General features: G+C 35.6%; 2 protein-coding genes across 9 annotated transcripts in view; both read right to left on the bottom strand.

Moving 5' to 3' along the window:
* Positions 1-21,007, bottom strand: part of LOC118735943 (protein FAM102B) — a 138,995-nt gene that overhangs the window by 68,291 nt on the left and 49,697 nt on the right. The window lies entirely within an intron of this gene.
* LOC118736439 lies at positions 14,485-15,964 on the bottom strand. Its single transcript, XM_036466534.1, has one exon. It carries the CDS (start codon positions 15,898-15,900, stop codon positions 14,485-14,487), a length of 1,416 nt encoding a protein of 471 aa, XP_036322427.1. The 5' UTR covers positions 15,901-15,964.

Raw genomic sequence — 21,007 nt, forward strand, 5'->3', positions numbered from 1 at the left:
ACTCTTGAGTTCAACACTGACATCATATATTGTAAAATTATATCATGAGTGGAAAAGTAAAAATATTTTCTGTTAATTAAAAACATTTTGGTGCAGTTACAAGTCCTTTAAAATCATTTTAACCGTTAATGCGCATTGAAATGTGTGAGGACTTTAAGACATTACGACGCTTAAGACGTCTTGTGAACCCCCTTCTTTATTATAAGGATAAAGAAAAATATATCCATTTACGAATATAATCGACTATTTATCTACTACTTGCCAACACTACACCATGAAGTCATTTCTCAATTTTTGTGCGGTGAATGGTTGTTTACGCAGGTAGTATACACATCGACAAACTACATACGAATATAAATTTATATACAGCGCTTACTTGTACATACATACATACATATGTACATATGTATGCATTTAAGCACAGTGCTAGTAGCTGAAATGCTTAAAAATAAAATTCATTCAATTCATAATAAGCATTCATGTCACGTTTCATGATTACTTTTATCCAAAGCACTACTGTCGATTTGGCCGCTGGCATTCATTAAATGAATAAATGAGTATTTTGTGTGGCCTCACGATAAAAAAAGGGAAGTTACACTCTCAGCTGGGCCGTGTTGCATATGCATGTGTGTACGTTAGGGTGGATCACCCTCCATAAAAAAAACTAAAAACGGTACTACTTTTGAATTTAATTAGAAAATCTATTATATTTTAAGTCCGCCAAAATATTTCGCAAAAGTATTAGGATTAATGTGAGTTGGACCTAATTGAAAATACCGCCAAAAATCGCGTTTTTTTTTTAAATAAAATTAATAGTAATACAATAGAATGGCGCTTACACATACATATGCACCAACGGCGATTATAGTATTTTTATAAGAAATACACTCGAAGGTATGCCATGGCCTGCCGAGGGGCGACAGCTGTTAAGAAAATAATAAATAATGTTTCTATATTTTTTTTGCTATGTTGCTTTGACCAGGGCTTGAACCTAGGCCCTGCGGAGTGGAAGCGCGCACTGCTAACCACTACACCACAGCGGCCGCCGAAATAAAATTAGTTTTAAAAAATATTTTTCCCAAAAAAAAAAATACCTGAAATGGTAGAAAAATTCAAACAAAAAACGGTCTGCATAAAAGTGATTAAATATTTTATCAACTTAATCAACTTAATTGGAGGTATATTTTTCCGTAATATTTTTGGCGAAGTCTTTAAATATATTACATTTAATAATTACGATGGAAAAACTGGATATTTTTTTGGTGAGGCACCCTAATGTATGTACATACCCTGCAAACCATTTTTTGTTTTTCGGAGTATTCTGGACTGTAGAGAAATTTAAAAAAATTCTAAAAGATCTCATCCGATTTTTAGAGGAATTTTCTAAATTTAAATAAACTGTGCACACCTCGATTCTTTTACGAAATTCCGGAAGAAAATCGGTTAAGCAATAAAAACAATGGTGCTATGTGAAGAATTGCACATTTCTTTCAGAATTTTCTTTACATCTGGTACAGGGGTATTTCTTTATGAGTTCGTGTCAACCACTTCATATAATTATCTTTGAAGACTCGTAAAAAAGATTTCGTTAAGATTTCGAGAACTTTGTCTGGTAGGGTACATACATTTTTTATGCTACGCCTACAAGCATCCATAATTACACGCGTAAATTCAAAAGTGGTTCCTATCCCTATTTCGTTTAGCGCTCATTATTTGCCATCCATGCTACGCTGCTGGCAATCATTTGGTCGGCTATTCTTTCAAACTTCAAATTCAAAAATCATTTACTTCTTCACTAAGCATAAATTACCCACACTTTTCTCAATCCTAAACGGAAGTTGACAAATTTACAATTTAAATTTTATGTATGTATGTATGTATGTATGTATGTAAATCTCATTAACTGTGCCTTGGGTATTGTGACTCTTCTGCTGCCTATTCGTCTACTTCTGGTTAGTCGTGCCTCCCTTATTATTCTGCTTTAACAATTCCAATTCAACGCTTTCGTGTGGGTGTCATAACTGTCTGTTTGGCTATGTTTGTGACAGGTAGGACAGACAGACAAAACCCACAAGTTCGACTTTTTTTCTGTAAAAAAAAAAAAATGAAATAAAATTATGGAAATGTTTGCACATTGCTTCCACTTATTGTCTGATGAAATCGTGCTTGCACATAAAAACTTATTCATGCATTCGTCGTTGTTCGTGCTCATAAAGCAGGAAATTAAATTTGGTGTTTAAAGTTTTCGAGGTCTATGGTTTTCGCGGTGTTTTTTCTACTTCTTTCGGTAGTAAAAGCGAAAGTAAAGGCAGTTAGTGAAGTGATTTTCCCCCTCGACATCGTTAATGTTGTGTAAAGACCTACGCAATGCATTGGCAAATCATTAATTAAGTCCAACTGATTTTCGTAATGTTGTTGGATAAGTCAGAGTTGGAGTTAATTTCTTAATTGTCAAAGCGATATGTAGTACAAAAAAAAGAAAAACAAAAAACTACTTGAAATTATGGCAAAAGAAAAAAAACATTTAGAGAAATAATACCGTTTCAGATAACTATAGCCTTGGTCAGGTAGTACGCCTACGCAAGCGAGTAAAGTGTTCCCCTACGGTAATATGGATTTGTGTACAATCTCCATTAAAACAGGGGTGCCCAGCTTATAACTCGTTTGAGCTTGCCAGGCATGCCCAACAAATTGCAATAAATTATGGCAGCTCTCCACGAATTTGCAACTCTTTTGCCGGTAAGCATGTAAATAGGACTTAAGTTGTTGAAGTTTCACGAGATCCAGCCCTGGTTTTCGTATAAATAAGCTTACTCCAGCTTGCGGATGTGTTTGGGCTGGGCATACATACTTGGTTAAGAAAAGCCTAAATTGTGTCGTAAATAACTTAAATTTAGATTCACTGTTGGCCAGCCTTTGGCACTAGCTTTGTTGGTAAAATGCGTATTTCTTAAATTATTTCAAAAGCCAGTTGAGAATTTCAGCCATGTAAAATATTTTACTTCATCAAGCAATCCATTAGACATAGCCTGAGACTTTCGTCGACTTACAAACCGAATTGAACCCTTTTTCTATAAGGTAGGTAAATGAACTCGACTCTTTTGTATACAGAAAACTCATTAATAACGACACAGCCATGAGGCTGGGGTGACCTATTGTACAATATGGTTATAGTTTTCTAGATTCTAGGTTCCGAGAGTTACTCTACTCAGATAATGAAAAGAACAAAAAAGTTAAATCAACCACGAATAGTGGCAGTTATTATCAAGCCCACTAGAATCTATAGTTTAATTAGATACATACATAATTACACTACCTAGCGTGGCTTAATTGCGCACTTAGCACTGTGCTGTGTTGGTATCGTAAACGTCAAAACAACGTACTAAATAAAAAATATGGCGTATGCGTAGCAGTTAAACAAACAAAAACATGTCTAGAGTTATCAGCTTTTAGCCAAATAAAATAAACATCGCAAATTACTCATACGCCCCGTGTGACAAGCAACTGACTTGGTGCTTAGCAACACGTCTGTATGAGTCACTTTTTTGTTTTTAGCAAACCGTTACGGTTGAGTGACTTGCATTGTCAAATGAAACAAGTAAAAACGGTGGAACTAAGTAGTTGGAGCAATTCTGAAATTTTTGCTGATAATTAGCAAAACTTTAAAAATAAATTGGAAATTAGCGCGAAACGAAGCTGATGATAATTGGAAAAAATTAGGAGATATTTTAAAAACAAAATTATATAAAGTGCTATCATAACTACCATCACATCAGGGTATCAAGTTTACAGCATTCGTGTATCGGAATACATATTTAGCTTGTCAAGTTCTTGCAATGAAGATAGCGCCCAGACCGCCCAGACCGCCCAGACCGGCTGGAATGAGTCCAGATCCAAGTCTTGAAATTATGGGCATCTATTTCTGAGCACTACCCAAAATAGGCAACTGTCTGGAACACAGCCACCCTTTTTTAAAACAGATTTAGAAGACCTTGAACGGCCTTGGTTGCCGCAGGTAAAGAAGTTGTGTAGAACATTGTTTTTGTGTTTTACTTGCCAAGCAAAAGTAATTGTTTATAAGTATGTAAGTCTGATTGAGTTAAGTGATGACACGGAACAAATACCATAAACAGAAGTGTAAAATTTCAAGTAACAATTTACTTTTACTTCAGCAGCATTTAACACGGGTACTTACAGCCGTATGAACGCCAGTAAATACATATGTATGTATGTAAGTAAACAAACGGTAAGTATCAACAAATAAATAAAGATGAGATTATGACGAAAGCAATAAAAATGGAACAGATAGTTGTAATAGTTTTAGCTAATATGACTATAATTAAATATCGAGCCCTAGCCGCCAAAATAACGTAAGCGACATTTTTTTAATTTTTTTATTTTTTTTTTTTTTGATGCAGAAATATTCCTAGAGCATCCGCCAGATTAATTTCTGCATCAAAAATAAAATTTTGATGAAAATGTCACTTACGTTGTTTTGGCGATTAGGGTTCGATATGTATGCAGAATGTACTTAATGAAGAAATAAATAAGAAAAGATAAAAATTAAAAAAAAAAATTCAAAACTAACGAAATAAATAGAAATACAAAATACACAACTTTAAAACATAAAAATAAATAAAAATAAATAAAAACAAACAAAAAACAAAATAATTAAAAATATATAGAATTAAAAAAGTAATGAAAATATATAAAAAGTGATGAAAACAGTTTCTAAAAAATACATAAAAACTTGATCAAAAAATAAGATATTTGAATTTAAAAAAAAAACAACTTATATTCAAATATTGAAAAACCATGAATGTTATTTATTTATTTTTTTTTTAATTTCTCGAAACATGATACAATAATTTTTAAACGTAGTTTCATTTCTGCTACTTAGCCGCCATTGGCCCCATTTGACGTAAGCTGTGCTTTTCAGATTTCCTTTTTCTTTAACAAAAGTAAAAAAATTATCCTTTAGTTAAAAAAAAAAAATAATAATTTCAAAGCTATTAAAAAGAACTTTTCAGCATCATATTGTAGCGAGCATTTGGCGAATTATTTTCAAAATTTAAATATAAAACGAAATATATATGTAGGGGATTCACAAGACGTGTTAACTGTCGTAAAATCTTAAGCTTAGCATTTGCTTTTTATGTAAAATAACGGTTAAAATGATTTTAGCGGGCCTAATTATATACTTTTTATCAGTTTAAAAACATCTCGGTGTAGTAAGAACTCCTCTAAAACCATTTTCATCATTATTTTACATAAAAAAAAAAAAATATTAAGCTTCAGATTCTACGACTGTGAATCCCCTAATTATGCAATGCACATAAGGAATGCATTTACTTACGCAGTTGTTTGTATCAACGGTAACATTATTACAAAGTGCCAAGGTGCTTTCGTTAATGGTAAGCACCTTCTTGTTGAGACAAAGACTTTTGAGCAATTTAACGTAGCTAATTTTTTGCGGAATATTGGCATGCAATGTAAATAAATATATACTTGTATAAACACATGCGTACATACTTGAATACCTGTGGTATGTGTAAACAAATGTAAATATGGCAAATGTGGGCGCTGTTGTAATTGTTTGTAATTCGCATAGCTGGTGGTCGGACATACATACCTGGAAGACAGAAACGATGGAAACATATAAATCAATATTGTATTACTGGAAATATTTTTAATTAACAAAATATATAGCAGTAAGGATTTGTTTTATTATATTTGTGTATTTGATTTTCTTTTGACAAGCCCTATAATTGAGTTGTTTAACTATGTTTGTTTCTTTCTTGTTTGTGTACAGCTTGCCTGTCTACTGAATTTAAAAAAAAAAATTAAAAATTCATTATTTAATTTTAGTTTACTTTAAACCCTTATCAAATTCTGGGTCGATGGATAATAGTAAGAACAAAAATTTATTTTCGAAAACTTTTTGTTTTAAATGGGTTCTTTTAAAAAAAAATGTTAACGCAGTACAGGATTGCGCAGCGGTATTTACAGTGGCGGAAATATAAATAGGGAAGAGACATTTTAGCATTTTTTGGCTATTTCCCTTTCGTTTATTTAATGTTTCATTATTTTCTTACGAAAGTGTAGCTCAAACTTTGTACAAAAAATAGCACAATTTCCTCAAAATTTTGAGCCTTTAAATTAGATTTCTAAGAAACGTTCTGATTAAGAAGTTTTGTACAATTTTACAAGTCTCAATTTTATGTAGCTAGGATTTACTTTGGATTTACCGCAATTTCTTGTGGAAGGTGTTGCTCATTTTCTCCATAAAAATGTCACAAGCACAGTTTACGTCGAATGGTAGCAATGGCGGCTAAGAAGAAGAAGTGTTAAATACAAGTTTGCACTTAGTCAAAAATTACAATAATTTTTGAGATTTTTTTGTTGAAGGTGTTTCGCATTTTTTCCACAAAGCATTTTCGAATTTTATTTTTTTTTTATTTATTTTTTTTTTCAAAAATCAACGATAAGTCCTAGCTACTTCAAACTTGCACTTTATTATATAATAAAATTTATTGGGCTATAAAACAGCAAACTCAAAAAAATTTTATTAAAAAGTTTAAAATTTGCATGAGAATTTATCGAATCTTCCAGAGTTTTTCACAAAGTTTAGAAATTATTTTTTACACTCTAAAAAATCTGTTTAAAAATGCGACTATAACTCGAGTATATTTTTGTTTATTTTTAAAAGTTTTTTTGGTAAATTTACACGATGAATATGTATTTTTCCCGTTTACATATTTTCGTATGTAAAAATCCCTTTTGTTAGCGGCTTTACACAATTATACGGGTGAAATGAAACAGCAGATGTGTATTTTGTAACTTGTACACACCTTCGTAGTAAATTTACGCACACCACAGCAGCAATATTACACTCTGAAAAGTCCGAAATTTCAACAAACTATTCGTTTAATAATCGAGCATGTAATTTCGCGAATAATAAGGTAGGAAATCAGTAACCTACCTTTTAGGTAGGAAATCTACACAATTTTTTTGTTAGAGTGTAGGTTTTCTGTTGTAGTATGAACCATATTTTCATAAAAAAATTGCGCAAAAAAATTAAAATAAGATTTTTTGCATATATTGTGAAAACTTCTCTGTCACTACCTTTTTTTGGCTGTGTATTTATTTTGGTAAAAATATAATTGCGAGTAAAAGTAGCTTCACATAGGTTTGCGTAATTTTTTATTGCCAAATATTTTTTGTTTGAGGCAAACTATTACATTTGAATGAATTTCTACAAAAAAAATCGACAATCCACAGCAGTACAAAATTGAATTCCACACAACTCCTGCTATGACAAGTCGCTGGAGCCAATTTGTATCTTAGCAGCCCTTGCAGTAGATGCTCGTTCACATTAAAATTAGCGCAATTAATTTTCCCCTATTCCTATTTATATAAATCATTCGGCAGCACACGCATGGCACGCAGTTTTAATTCCCTCTTCAATCTATTCAATTGGATTGTACGACGACGCAGTTTCTCGCGCAGCGATTCACACCAGCCATCATAGTTCGTCGAATCGTATTCGATAAACGTTCGATTCGGCTTTGCTGTCTGACAGGAACCACCACAGCAACAATGCTTGCGTTCACCGCCACCAATTTGGCGATTCCAGCAAATATTGGTATTGTGACACTTTGATTTGGGCATTTTTGTATTACTAAGCTGTTCCCAGCTATCGATTCTCTTGTAGAAAGATTTGAGGCAAGTTTCTTCCATCTGCTCTTGGCGCAGCATTTGATCATCATCCACGTAGAGCATGCGTCGCAGTTGATCTAAATGCTGAGCAAACATCTCATCGTCATTTTTGCAATTTGCAGCTTTAGATTTAGAGCTTTTGAGAAACTTCGCATAGGTTGGAAGCGAAAATGGTTTAGTTTTACAATCCGCCATAGATTTCTTACTAATGGTGACTTGTATTAGCTTCCTTTCCGCTCTAGATCGAGTCACCGCGGTAGTTTTCTGCTGAGCGGGTGCAGCGGTGCAGCTTTGAAGGTGATCCGGTTCGGTGAACGTAGCTGTGTCTTTGCAAGCCACTTTCAATGGTGTGTTTATGGCCAGCGTTCGTAAATTTTCGTTGGCCTTTTCCAACCTACTCATGCACCAATTTATGATCTGCGCTGGTAGCGCTTGTACGCTCCTTAATCCTTCTATAACTGAGACGTTGTATGTCGAAGTTGTCTTGCAAAGCTGCGGATTGTCCATTTCTTTTTTATCAGCAATTTTTATCGTTTTTCAGGCCGAAAAATTTGATTCATTTGTAATTTTTTTTAACTTTATTAACATAAGAAGTTGAAGCTTAATAATTTTTTGTTTTCTTTTCTTCTTTCTTTTCTTAAAAATATCGGGATTTCCAGCGACAGAATGAAATTATGAAAACGGAGAATATAAAATTTGGGGGACAGGATATCTAACAAAAAAAAAAAAGGATTTCTAACGTTATCGACATATCGATATCCTCACAAATAAGTAAATCGATAATGCAAACTATAGCCTAAAATCAACGACATATCGTCACTACACACGAATAAAGGCGCGATATAGTTTTGACGGCGAAAAAAGGCGCGTAAAAAAATTTTGCGAAAAAAGATGCCTCTGAAAAACTTCGGCGAAGTATGTTAAGAGTTTCGGACGCTAAAGTTTTTTTATGCGTCTTTTTTCGCCGTCAACTTTCGAGCTCGCGCCTTTATTCGTGTCTAGTGACGATATATATCCATCAATATAATTATCAGTATGTATATGTTATTATCGATCAAAATATCTAAATAGCAGCGATAAATCTAACGAAAACATTTTATTTAACGATATATTTGTCAATATATAAATCATACATGTCTTGCTGGATTTTTGTTTTAGAATAGTGCAAACCAGATTAAATTTATCAGATGGCAACTTTAAGAAATTCCACAAAAAACTGTCAATACACATTTTTTCTAGTAATCGCACCCATGGGCATAAGTATTCTGGGTTTGGGTCCCCACGTTAAACTCCTGCCAATTAAAAATAACACTAAGCCTTAGGTAAGTAGGTAAGTAGGGCCTTGTGACGGTCTACTACAGCTGCCACGTAAAGGACCGCAAATTCGGTCTTCGATTTGCGGTGGGAGAGAGACTCCGTCGTCGAGTAGTGCCGTTCACCCTGGTGGACGATCACTTAGGCACAATCCGCATCAAAGTTAGATTCTTCAGCATCTGACTCATCTGCGCCCACGCCCCGACTGAATGGAAGAAAGTCTAGCATTAAAAGATACATGACGGTCTCCAGATCAGAACTTATCGAAAAAGAAACTGGCTTGTTTAATAGATAACTCAATAAACCAAGCTGGACAAGCTGGGTTAAAGTCTCATTTCTAAAATTTCACCGCTGATTTTTAGAAAAAATAAATACTTATACATGAGTTCATCAAATTTATTAAATATTAATTACTTCATTAATTAGCAGCTCAGAAAATGGGTTATTCACAGAGGCAAATTGCAAATGAGATATGAAGAGATATGTCGAATATGCACTGCTCATTTCATGACCGCCTTCACATTTTACTCCATGCATCACATTGAAATGGCCATTATAACAAGTCTCAAACTTTCTACTGTTTCTGATGATTCATCCCCACTTCGGGACAGCACTTTCTCATTTCCGCAGCATACCATCGATCGATACGCTTCAGTAGTTCATTCATTTCACGTTTCCCTGGATCATTCGGCTGTTTCTGTGTTGCTCCCCTTTTCGTATGCTGCGGTGTCCAATAAGTTGGGTACTGGTACAAATTCCTCGTATTACCATACACGTAGGCATCACCCTCGCCTGTGTACTGCTGTAGGGGTATTTCTGCATTTGCTTTTGTGTACATCACATTCAATGAGGCGATAGCTTGCCTCAGAGTCTTATCTGTAGGCACGGGCCGTGTAGCTGACTGCTTCCAACACATGCGCTCTTTGTAACGCTTACCCGAAGAATGCCCATTTTTACAGCCTCTGTAGAACTGCCTATCGTCGATATAATCGCTGCTACAAAATGGATAGATTTGTTGGTTTTGAATCGGATTGTAGGACATTTTTTAGATTTTACTTTTTGATTTTTTATGCGCCAAAGTGTTTTTAAAATTTTGTTGATGGGAAAATTAAAACGAAAAATTAAAATCTCAGTCGTTACTGTTTGCCTGAGAAAAAGAAGAGTAAAATGATTATAAATGAAGTGAAGCCTAAATATATTGCACTAAGTATTAGAGCTTTAAAAAAAACAATAGTTAAGAATTGCATGACTTAAAAAATGCTCGTAAGAGAAAAAGAGGAAGATAGGAGAGATATAGGAAGAGAGAGGAAGAGCGAGACATGAAGAGGGAAAGAGGAAGAGCGAGATAGGAATGGACAGAGAGGAAAAGAGAAAAATATACAGAAAGGGAGAGGAATTCGGAAAAGGGAGAGAAAGGAAGGAAGAGAGGAAGAGAGCGAAACGAAAAGATAGGGAAAGGAACAGCGAGATAAAGAGGAAGAGAGAGAGGAACGAAGACAGGCAGAGAAGGTTTAAAATTCGAACTCAAGCACGGCTGTTTGGCCATTGCAAGCTAGAGTTCGTATTCGGAGCCGCCGAGAATATTGTGCATATGTATGTACTACTTTTTTATTAAAAAACGTTTCATTAAAGAAAGGGTTCTAATATTTTAATATAATAATTATTTTTTGCCTGCGAAAACGTAAATTATCCTATTGCAATTATTTTATAAAGAGAATACACAAAGACTAGCGTCAATAACTAGATTGAAAAAGTTACTTCACGCTTAACACAATTTGATGTATTCACAAATATAATTTTAACAAAAATTTACCAAATTGAATTAAGAATAAAATAGAAAAAAATGCTCAATTCGTATCACAATCATCTGAAACTCAAACACGCAACTTATCGACTTTTTTGAATTCGCAAACTGTATCATCTAATTTGATGGATTTCGACGCCGATGGTGCAGTCTTTTGTTTGGCTGCTGCACCTGCGGCATGTTCGCTCTTGCTTCGTTCCGTCGTTTTAGTTCGGTCGCCAATTGGTTCACCAGTTTTCCCAATTCTTTATTAGTCTTTATCTTCTTATCTGTCACAGGATGTCCGGCCATCAAATTTTGTATCAAAGTCATAGTCCACATACTATATTCGGATGCGCGATCGCTTTTCGGCATTTTCTGTAAAGAAGCTGGCACATCTGTTGTGGGATCGTAATTGCGCCAAGTCCATACCATGTCCCTATTGAATGGCGAATGAAAAAGTACTGGACGCCAGGGTTTGTTTTGCACTTCTTTGAGCAAGTTACGCAGATCCTCTATGGCCACTTTCTCGTCCACCTCCCCAGGATATGTTGACTCATCCGGGTTTACCTGCATCTTACTAAATTTAATTGATAAACTCGTATGGGGGCCTGTTTCAGATTCTTCTTCAGTTGCACCTGATATCATAGACCATTTATTTTCGTTTTGAAAGTTCAATAGGCTATTTCTCGGTGATATCCTGTGTTTATGCTTCCTTGTGGCAGCAGGAAGTGTATAATTCATTTCTTTGGCATACCAACCATTCAATTCATTCACAAAGTCTTTACACTGATTTGTCCCGCGCCTTTTGCATTTCTTTTTCTGCACGTCAGTGCCAGCATTGAACTTTTCAATTAAGCGTTGTTCAAATTTTTCTTCAAAGTTTCTATTATCGCGGGTGCTTTCCAGCTCTCGATCTGCGTCTGAAGATTGCAAGAAAGGCAGTAACAGTTGTGACACTGCAGTGGACCGGGCACAACATGTGGGTTTTGGCGGGCGCGCGAGGAGTATTTGCTTCATGGTTTCTCCTCGAGTACCGGGCACTGGGCACAAGTGGTGCAATAGATCATTGGTTTTGCACGAAAGCTTCTGACAGCAGGCGCATCTTTTCGGAATTGGTGTGTCCGGATAGCAGTGATGTATGGAACGCACAAATCTGCGACAATCGTCGACACTGCCGCTATCATTACAGCAAGCTGGTGAAGTACAACAACAACAATTGCGATGATTGCCATACGAATTGCACATTATGTGTTTCGGACTTTTTTTTTGGATTAAGCAAATTCGGCCTACAGCGACAAAAAAAAAATACAAACCAAAAGGTAAATTTTGAAAATGAATATTAAAAATTTTGCTGACATCTTTGGAGAAAGGGTTGCTTTTTTAAAGGCGTAAATTTTTGTAAGCTGTTAGCTGAGTACGAAAACATAAAAAACAGCGTGAAACTTAACGAAATACGCTTTTCTTAACATCCAAGCAAAACAGTTTTTTTTTTGTTACTATTTTACTAGAGCTGGCAGACATGGAACTGCCACATCGCTTTCGGGGAGAATATTCAGAAGAACTAGTTTCCGTGCTAATTTTTCCTGTTGCGCTCGCACCAGCATCTGAGTCTTCACTACCGTGTCACTCTCGTCTATCGTATCATAGGCATAAACTGTTACTTTCTTCCTTGCATTTACATCATTGTCGCAACGATAAAGGTATCCAGCGGGATGTTCTCTTAGTATATACAGTCGGCGTCAAATGTCAGTGTACACCTTGTTGTAATATAAAATTCACAATTATTTCCATGCAAAATTTTTTTCATTAATTATTTATGAAAATATAATATAAACCATATAAATCAAAGCTTCACACTTTATGTAAAGTTCACAAAAATTAAAACAATTTTCATCAAAATTTTTATTCAGAATTTCTAGGAAACTTTTGAGTATGCAGTTTTGTAGCCCCTTCAATTTTAGTATAGTACAGTGCCAGGTTTAAGTCGCTAGAAATTAGCGTTGACTTTTTGGAATTTTTTGTGGCAGGTGTTGCGCATTTTCTTCCATATAAAAATAGCTTTTGATTACGCGTTATATGGAAGGAAGAAAACGTGCAACAACCTCCACAAAAAAAATTATAAAAAATCAACGGTAATTTCTAGCGACTTGAAACTTGCACTTTGCTTCTGCTAGAAATTCTGGATACAAATTTGGAAATTTGGATGAAAATTTTTTGAATTTTTGTGAACTTTATATAAAGTGTGAAATTTTGATTTATATGGTTTATGTTAGAGAATGAACTATATTTTCGCAAACAATTAATTTTGCATGAAAATAATTGTGAAGGTGGTACACTTACAATCGGCACCGACTGTACATAAGTAAGTCTTGCATCAGATGACAATATTGCTTAGGCCTTGACTTTTGGCACATTTTCAGCTGTTTGACGTATATAAGGAGTTTGTCCTTGCATTGACTGTGGCTGTGGCCAACAGCACCTCTGAAAATTTCCGCATAACGGTACATGCCTTTCTAGAAAATGTGGCCCTAACTAAAGACTTGAAGATATCCTAATTACGAGTGTGTTAGGCAATCAAGGAAAGTTTGACTACCTCAATGCTAATAGAAGATAGCTCTTCTTACGACCTTTCCTAGAGCACTACATATCGATGGCTGAGTGGAAGATCAGTTCGAAAGTTCGAAAACGCCCTATCTCAGAAAATTTTTCAAGAACGCCCTACTTCAGAATTTGATTGAAAAACGCCCTATCTCAGCTGCCGATTCAAAATCGCCCTATCTCAGCTTATTTTCAATGTATTTTCGTTTGAGATAGGGCGTTTTTGAACCGAATTCTGAGGGTGTTTTTCAATGAAATTCTGAAGTAGGCCGTTATTGAAAAGTTTTCTGAGATAGGGCGTTTTTGAACTGGCTGCCGAGATAGGCCGAACTTCCACTCAGCCATAAATATTTGTTTAACAGAACAGGGTGGCATTATTTGATAAGGTAAATATTACTTCCAAAGTAGTACCTACCGAACCCAAGGGACGCATTCGTCACATCCACCCTGACGCTGTTTCTTTAAACCAAAAAATCGAGCATGTGGTTCCGAAACGAGAATGTGATCCGCGCAATGAATCAAAAGTGACAGTTTCGCACAACTTCCAGAGCAAAACGGCTTTGAAGACTATATTTGTCTAAAGTGATGTTCGTTAGAAGGCTCATGAAGCGGAAGGATACATAGTTAAAGGATTAAGAAAAGTAGATCAAGTCGGATATCAAGAAATGATGTGAATAGTCCCTGGGATATGCTTCAAAATCTGACTTTTTTGCAGCATAAAAATGGGATCGAAAGAAATGAAGAATCTTCACGAAGAAGCGTTGCACTAATTACATATATAGCACGATCTTGTTTACAATACGACAAATTTATTCAATTCGATTAAATTTTGAAACCACCACAAAAATCCTGATTAAACACATACTTATTTTCAATTGGATCTAAATAGAGGAAACCTACACAACTACTAAATTCCGTGTGCGATTCCGGAATGAACTTTTCCAATTAGATTCTTACACAGTCGCACAGAATTCAGGAGTTGCGCATAATTTGCAAACAACATAGGCAAAAATTTGGAAACATAGCGAAAAACTTTGAATTGGACGCACTCGCAGTTTTCGATATTTCTATGCGCGACGCTTCAGGCACTCTTTGCCGGCCGCACACTTCGACTTCTTTCTCCTCAGCACCATATTACATTTAGACCTGGTTGGTGACATTTTGGACAGCAACGCAAGCGTGAGCTTTGAAATGCGCACCGAAGGCGACACTTTCTTCTTCCTGCCGTCACTAGCCGTTGGACCATCGCTCGAGCTGTCGTCTGTAGTTTGTTGTTTGCGCTTCTGCTGGCTAAGGTGGCATTGCGCGGTTTTAGTCGCAATGCGACTCTTAGTAACCGGTCCGCCAGCTTTGGGTTGTGTCGAAATTTTCGCACTACTTTCATCTGTTACCGGCTGTAGGAGTACTGTGCGGTAACTTTCGGAAGTAAGGCTGCTGCTGCTATTCTGATTACCAGCTACACTGCCACCGCTGCCGATATGTAGGATGGGCGCTTCTCTGATTGAGCCTTGCATTTCATCCTTCGTAGACATGCTTACAGTTCGGGCACTGTCGGGCTGCTGTTTGCGACCGGCATACGCTGAATTTTTTATTCCACTATTGTTGACGAAGCGGAAACTTTTGTCGTTGGAATCGGACGAGTCGGAGGTTATCGTTTGCTTGCTACTCTTGCTGATGTCGCTGCGCTTGCTGGCTTTCTTGGAGTTATTGGCTCCACTCGACTTACTAATCTTGCTGGTTGTCATCTGATTGTCTTTGTTTACTTTGCTACTCTTGTTGCTAGAGCTGCTGTTGCTGTTCTTTGAGCTGTTAATACCAAGATGTGCCACACGGTAGTCGTAAGCTTTCGGCTTCGGTTTGGGCTTGGACACATTCTTCTTGGAGTATGCCAAGCGGCAGAGACTCGCGCTCATGTGTTTAAGACGCGATTGGCTGACACTCAGATTGCGTAACTGATTTTCGATTGCGTAATATAACTCAGAGGTGCTGCAATCTTTTGGTAGCTGCTCTTTAGTACTATTCTTTTCCTGCACTGTACGTTTGCCCTTTGCACCGAAGCTTGACGGGTTAGCGGATTGGTTCTTCATTTCATTAATACCCTTGCCAATTTCGTGCGGTGGTATTTTATATTTTATCTTCAAATGCTCCAATTTCGACAAATCCAATACTCCACTCGCGTCGGCCGCGCACTTGGCATTGTACCATTCGCTTAGGTTGCGCAGCACACCTTTCGGTCGTGGCTGCCCGCTTTGCGCGTGCGACACAATGCCACATAACTTCTCGTCGGTGTTGGCGGTGTCCTTCTTGCAGCATGTGCTACAATCCTGTTGCGGCACTGTATGCCGCGCTTTCTTACCCAGCAGCCTGCGTTGGCTCCGCGCTTCCCTCGGCCAGCGATTGAAGATCGTCCAGGCAGCGTCGGCAGACAAAGGGATGCCCACATCTTGTTCAATGTGTACGTCGTGCAACATTTGAGTTTGCATTGTCGGACTGAGGAGACTAGTCGGAGATATTTATTAAACTAATACAAAAAAATTTAATGTTCTTTGTTTCTAAAGTTCACAGATAAATATAGAGCACGCCAAATATTTTTATTTTTGCTTCTATTCCTTCTTTTTTTATTTTTTTAATTAAACTGTTTGACAAGAAAGAAATTTTGTGTCAATTTCAGCTTTCGGATGAAGAAACCGTAGAAGAGATGTGATTTTATTTCTTTGTATATCGATGTTTGAGCGGAAAACCGATCTATCGCGGCAGCCAGTTCGAAAATGCCTTATCTCAGAAAATTTTCCAACAACGCCCTTTCTCAGAAGAACGTCCAATCTAAGAATTTCATTGGAAAACATTTCCCATTGTAAAAATTTTACTGGAGAGACAAAAAAAATTCTAATAGCCGTCTTATTTAAGTATTTCCAAAAATCTTAATACAACATTTTGTCTGTTCAAATAAAAGCAAATCTCCATACGAATTAGAGGGATTCGATCTCTATCAAAAGATTTCGTACTATTTTGACCTTATCCGATTTTGGTGCTTCTTTTGGATTTTCATTGAATATAAACGAGAAAAAATAAAACCAAAATGCTTTTCGGAACAGGACATTTTAAATTTTTCTAGCCCTCTATATTAAAATATGAGTAATATGGAAAAGTGGACTTAGCAACTTTTCACTCTAAGACTTGCCAAGACGCGTTAGTAGTATATTTCTATGGTTTTACGGTATCAGGAAAAAAAAAATTAAATTTTGTAATACTCCATTTATGTTACTTACATTAGTGAGAGTGAAATTTATCTTCTTACCAGTGTCAAGGAAACTTGCAAACAAACAATACCCAAAATTCTAACAAAACTTAAATGAAAGCGAAATCAAAGTTTATAAAACTTTTACATATTCAGAAGATCGAGGACGACTTGCCAATTCTATTAATTGCTAATTAGCATAAAATTGTAGGAGAAATGTGGGCGTTGGTAGGCAAGTAAAGCCAGACATTGGCAGACATTGAAAACAATGCCAGCCACTCGTGTTTAATTAAATTGATAAACAAGCAACTGAAATCACAACTGTGTAAGCAAATGCAAGCTAGCTGTTACATACACGCTGCGTTAGGGTGGTCCAAAAATGCATGTGAAAAAGTAAAGTCGGAATTTGTATGCTCTCACCACCTTGGATGGTTCTATACCGAAAAAATATACCCGTATTTTTTATTTTGAAATCAAAAAATACTTAGGGGACGCTCAAAGCGCTCAAAGTTTTCCATCTATGTATTTTATATGGGGGGAAAAGAAGGAAACCCTTTTCGTAGAAATGGTATAGAATTCTTGAAAATCAATATTTTTCGATCGGAAAACTTTGTTTCCAGGAGATTCACAATAATAATTCCCAAGTATTTATTTAACCATTTTATCATAGTAACTGTATTTTATAGGTCCGCCAAAATCCTCAGAAAATGCCAGAAATAAAAAAAATCTTTAGTATTAAAAAATGGTCGAATAAACAATTGGGTATTGTTACTGGAGGTCTCCAGAAAAGCACAAAAGTTTTCCGATCGAAAATTTTGATTTTCAAGAATTCCATGCCATTTCTACGAAAAGGTTTTTTCCCCATATAAAACACATGGAAAAAATTATCCAAGCGCTTTGAGCGACCTCTAAATATTTTTTGATTTCAAACAAAAAACAATTGGGGTATATTTTTTCTATATGGAACAATCCTAGGGGGTGGAGCACTACAATTCCTACTTTACTTATTTTAGACCACCCTAATATACATATGTACATACAACCTATGCGTAAATGAAATTAGCGCAAAAACAGTAACACTAGTCATGAGCGGCTACTAAGCAAACAATGTATTTAGCTGACAATCAAGGAACTAAAATTCTAAGCAAATAAGAAACATTAGGATAAGAGAAATAAAATAATGGAAAGCGCAAAATAAAACACAAACAAGTAATTGTTAGCAAAAAAAAAAACCGACTTCAACTCTCATATAAAAAAAAAATATATATATATATATATCTCACGATCCACTGATCGGATCTTAACCAGATTAGTATGGGACCACCTCTGAGACACTACCTTCCGACGAACTGATAACCTCCTCCTTTTTTGGAAGTCGGTTAAAAATAGGAGAGACCAAAAGGTGTGCACTAAAACTAGTAAAAAGAAAAGGCCTTGAAAGCTTCGAAATTTTTTGAATATTAAACTGAAATTTCATTTTTATGAAGTAATCTACAATCAGCTAATGAAATAAAAAATCAAAAACAAATCAAAAAATGCATATTAAAATTTTGCATATCAATATACAGAGAGTACGTGGATTGCTTTCCCATTGCGGAAATAATATAAAAGTACCAGGTTAACAGAGCTTTGCTCGGAATGCATACACTTTCAAAAGTTTTCAAGATTTCAGTACCAAGTAATGGATAGCTTTAACTCAAAAATAATTTTTATGTAATATTGTATATGGAATTGCAATAAATACCATTTTCCATACAAATTATGTATATCGATAAAAAAATATTATAAATCCGTTATTATTTTAGCTTGGCAGTGACTAAGTATTCGATGCAACAAAGGGAAAATAAAAAACTTTGAAGAAATTATAATAATTTACAAAAATATCGTCAATATTCTACCAGAAGTGTTCTTGAAAAAAAAAATTAAAAATTTATACTTTTTGTATCTAATAAATTTAAAAATATTTGACATCAAAAATTTGGTGGTAATCCTATTAAAAAATACGCCAAGTTGAATAGTACATATTTTGAGTGCAAATGTACTGTGTACACATAAGTACATACATACTTACAAAACGTCTTGCTGAAATTAGGAAGATTAAAATTTGTTTAAAAAAAAAAACGTTGCAACCCCCAACGAAAACATTTCTCAAAAATTCCTCTCATTTGATATCCATATTAAGTTATTTTAGTTAAATGTTGCAGAATCGAAAATAAGTGGCAACTTTACACTAATATCTTAAGGGACAACCTCACTATATATAGGGCAAAGCATTGTTTAAGAGCTTTCTTTTAGCACCCGTATACACTAAACAATAAATTAAATAAATGCACTATATAAAAATAGGTGGCAAGCCCATTCATAAATATTTCTGAATTATTGGATTTTCAAATCACTTTTCCTTTGATACTCACATAGTATGATGTGTTATTTAGTTTTTTACTAATTTCGAAAAGATGACAACCACATTCGGAGATACATAACACCTATCTAGATAACCTTAGAATGCAAAACATTACATATGTATCTGTATACAAAATTTAATCAAAATCTTTAGAGCGGTTTCCGAGAAACCTATGGATATAATATATTATGTACATATGTATATGTATACCACAAGAATTGCTTGTTTAATATAATAAGATAAAACGGGCCACAATTTATTTTACGATTATTTCCACCCATATCAAAAAACCGGCAATTGAGCAAATGAAAGCGATTTCGTCTCATTGCAGTGAAACGCATACCAATAAGAAATTAAACACAGTGCCGCGAAAAAAATTATTTAAAATAATGCAAATATGCAAAAGGCGCTGGAGTACTCAAATTTCCTCCTTTCTAGTAGTATATTTTTCTATTCTAATCTAAGCGTTTTTATGCAATATTCTCCACCCAGCAACGACAAGCAAATGTGCCTGGCTGCCGGTTACTAAGCGCGTTGGCAATATTTTGCGGTTAAGCAACAGCTAAATAAATGACCTAAAAAAAAAAAAACAACAAACACGCCTTACAATTTCCAAAAAATTAATAGCAATAAAATACTCAATTCATCGCTTCCTTTGCGAGCCAACAACAACTTCAAAGAATTGCTCCCCTTCTGTGGTGATGCTAAACGCAGCTGCAATGCGGTCACCAGCCAGCCACTTGAGAGGCATCCATCCCACAATGCAGTGCAGGCATTTTGTGTGGCAATCGTTGCTGGTCGCTGGTCGTTGGCTGCCAGCTGATGGCATCAACAGCAACGGCAAGAACAAAAACAAAAACGACGTACGTATATATTGTCAACGCCTCAATGAGTTGTAGGCCTCAAAAATGCAAATAACAGAGCAGCAGGGATGACCAACTGCGCGCCGTCAAAGCGGCCTGTCCGGCAGTCAGGCAGCCAGTTGTTGTTTGTAATTTGAGATGCTTTAATAGAAAAGTCGTCACATTTTATCTTTCGAGAATATCGGAATTCATGCGCACACATGTCTGCATTCTAACGCATGTGTGTGTGTGTGTGTGTGTGTGCTTGAGTTTGTATTTTCACAACACTCGAATGGGTGCTTAATTTTACTCTGCATTTGAAATTGAAATTGAGCAAAGTTATTGGCGTGACGATTGTCGGCTACATGCGGTGGAAAAAAAAAAGGAAAAGTATCTGGAATTCGCATTTGTTTCAATTGAGTAAATCCGTTACAATTTCTATTTGACAACAGCAAAGCCTATTAGAATTGTGTGGACTGAAAGCGTGCGAAAATTAATATTATTGCAGTATTTTTTTATTGCCTGGGCTGAATAATGTTTTTGTGAATAAAAATTGAAAAGTTGACTGGCGAAAACACAGTAAAAAGTATTCACGCTGAGCACTATCGCTGGTACTTTAATAAAATACACATTGCATATAATCTAATCGTTAAAAACAAGAGCTATATATGTACGTCTGTTCTGCCTGGCGGTGGATGAGAACAAAACTCCTGTCACCAGACAAACAGTCAGAGCATGCGCGTCTTGGCACCCACGTCACAGTTGCCAGTCATAATTTCATGTACTGGATAGAAACGATCCAGCACTGAAAGCATACAACGCTAGCTGAGTGCTGGTGACGGAGGTAGGGGAAGGCATCCTCCTCATTTTTGAACTCGGAAGTAAGGGTGCAGATCAGATGACCTCCATTAAAAATATTGTTGATAGTTATTACCTTTTGAATAGATGACAACCCTAATCAGAACTATTTTTAAGCTAAAGTTTCCTTAAAACTCTTACGCTTGGCATCATATTTTAACATTTAGTTTAACTTGTGCAATAAGTTAAATAAATTCGACTTTACAAACAGGTGGCAACCCTTTTTAAAGTATCTCTTTTTTCGGGCA

This window comes from Rhagoletis pomonella, unplaced genomic scaffold (genome assembly GCF_013731165.1).
Source record: "Rhagoletis pomonella isolate Grant_MI unplaced genomic scaffold, Rhpom_1.0 Rhpom_scaffold_00003, whole genome shotgun sequence".
NCBI classification, from domain to species: domain Eukaryota; kingdom Metazoa; phylum Arthropoda; class Insecta; order Diptera; family Tephritidae; genus Rhagoletis; species Rhagoletis pomonella.

Coding starts and splice junctions, on each gene's coding strand:
- LOC118736439 (XM_036466534.1), bottom strand. CDS start 15,900: ATGCAAACTCAAATGTTGCACGACGTACACATTGAACAAGATGTGGGC.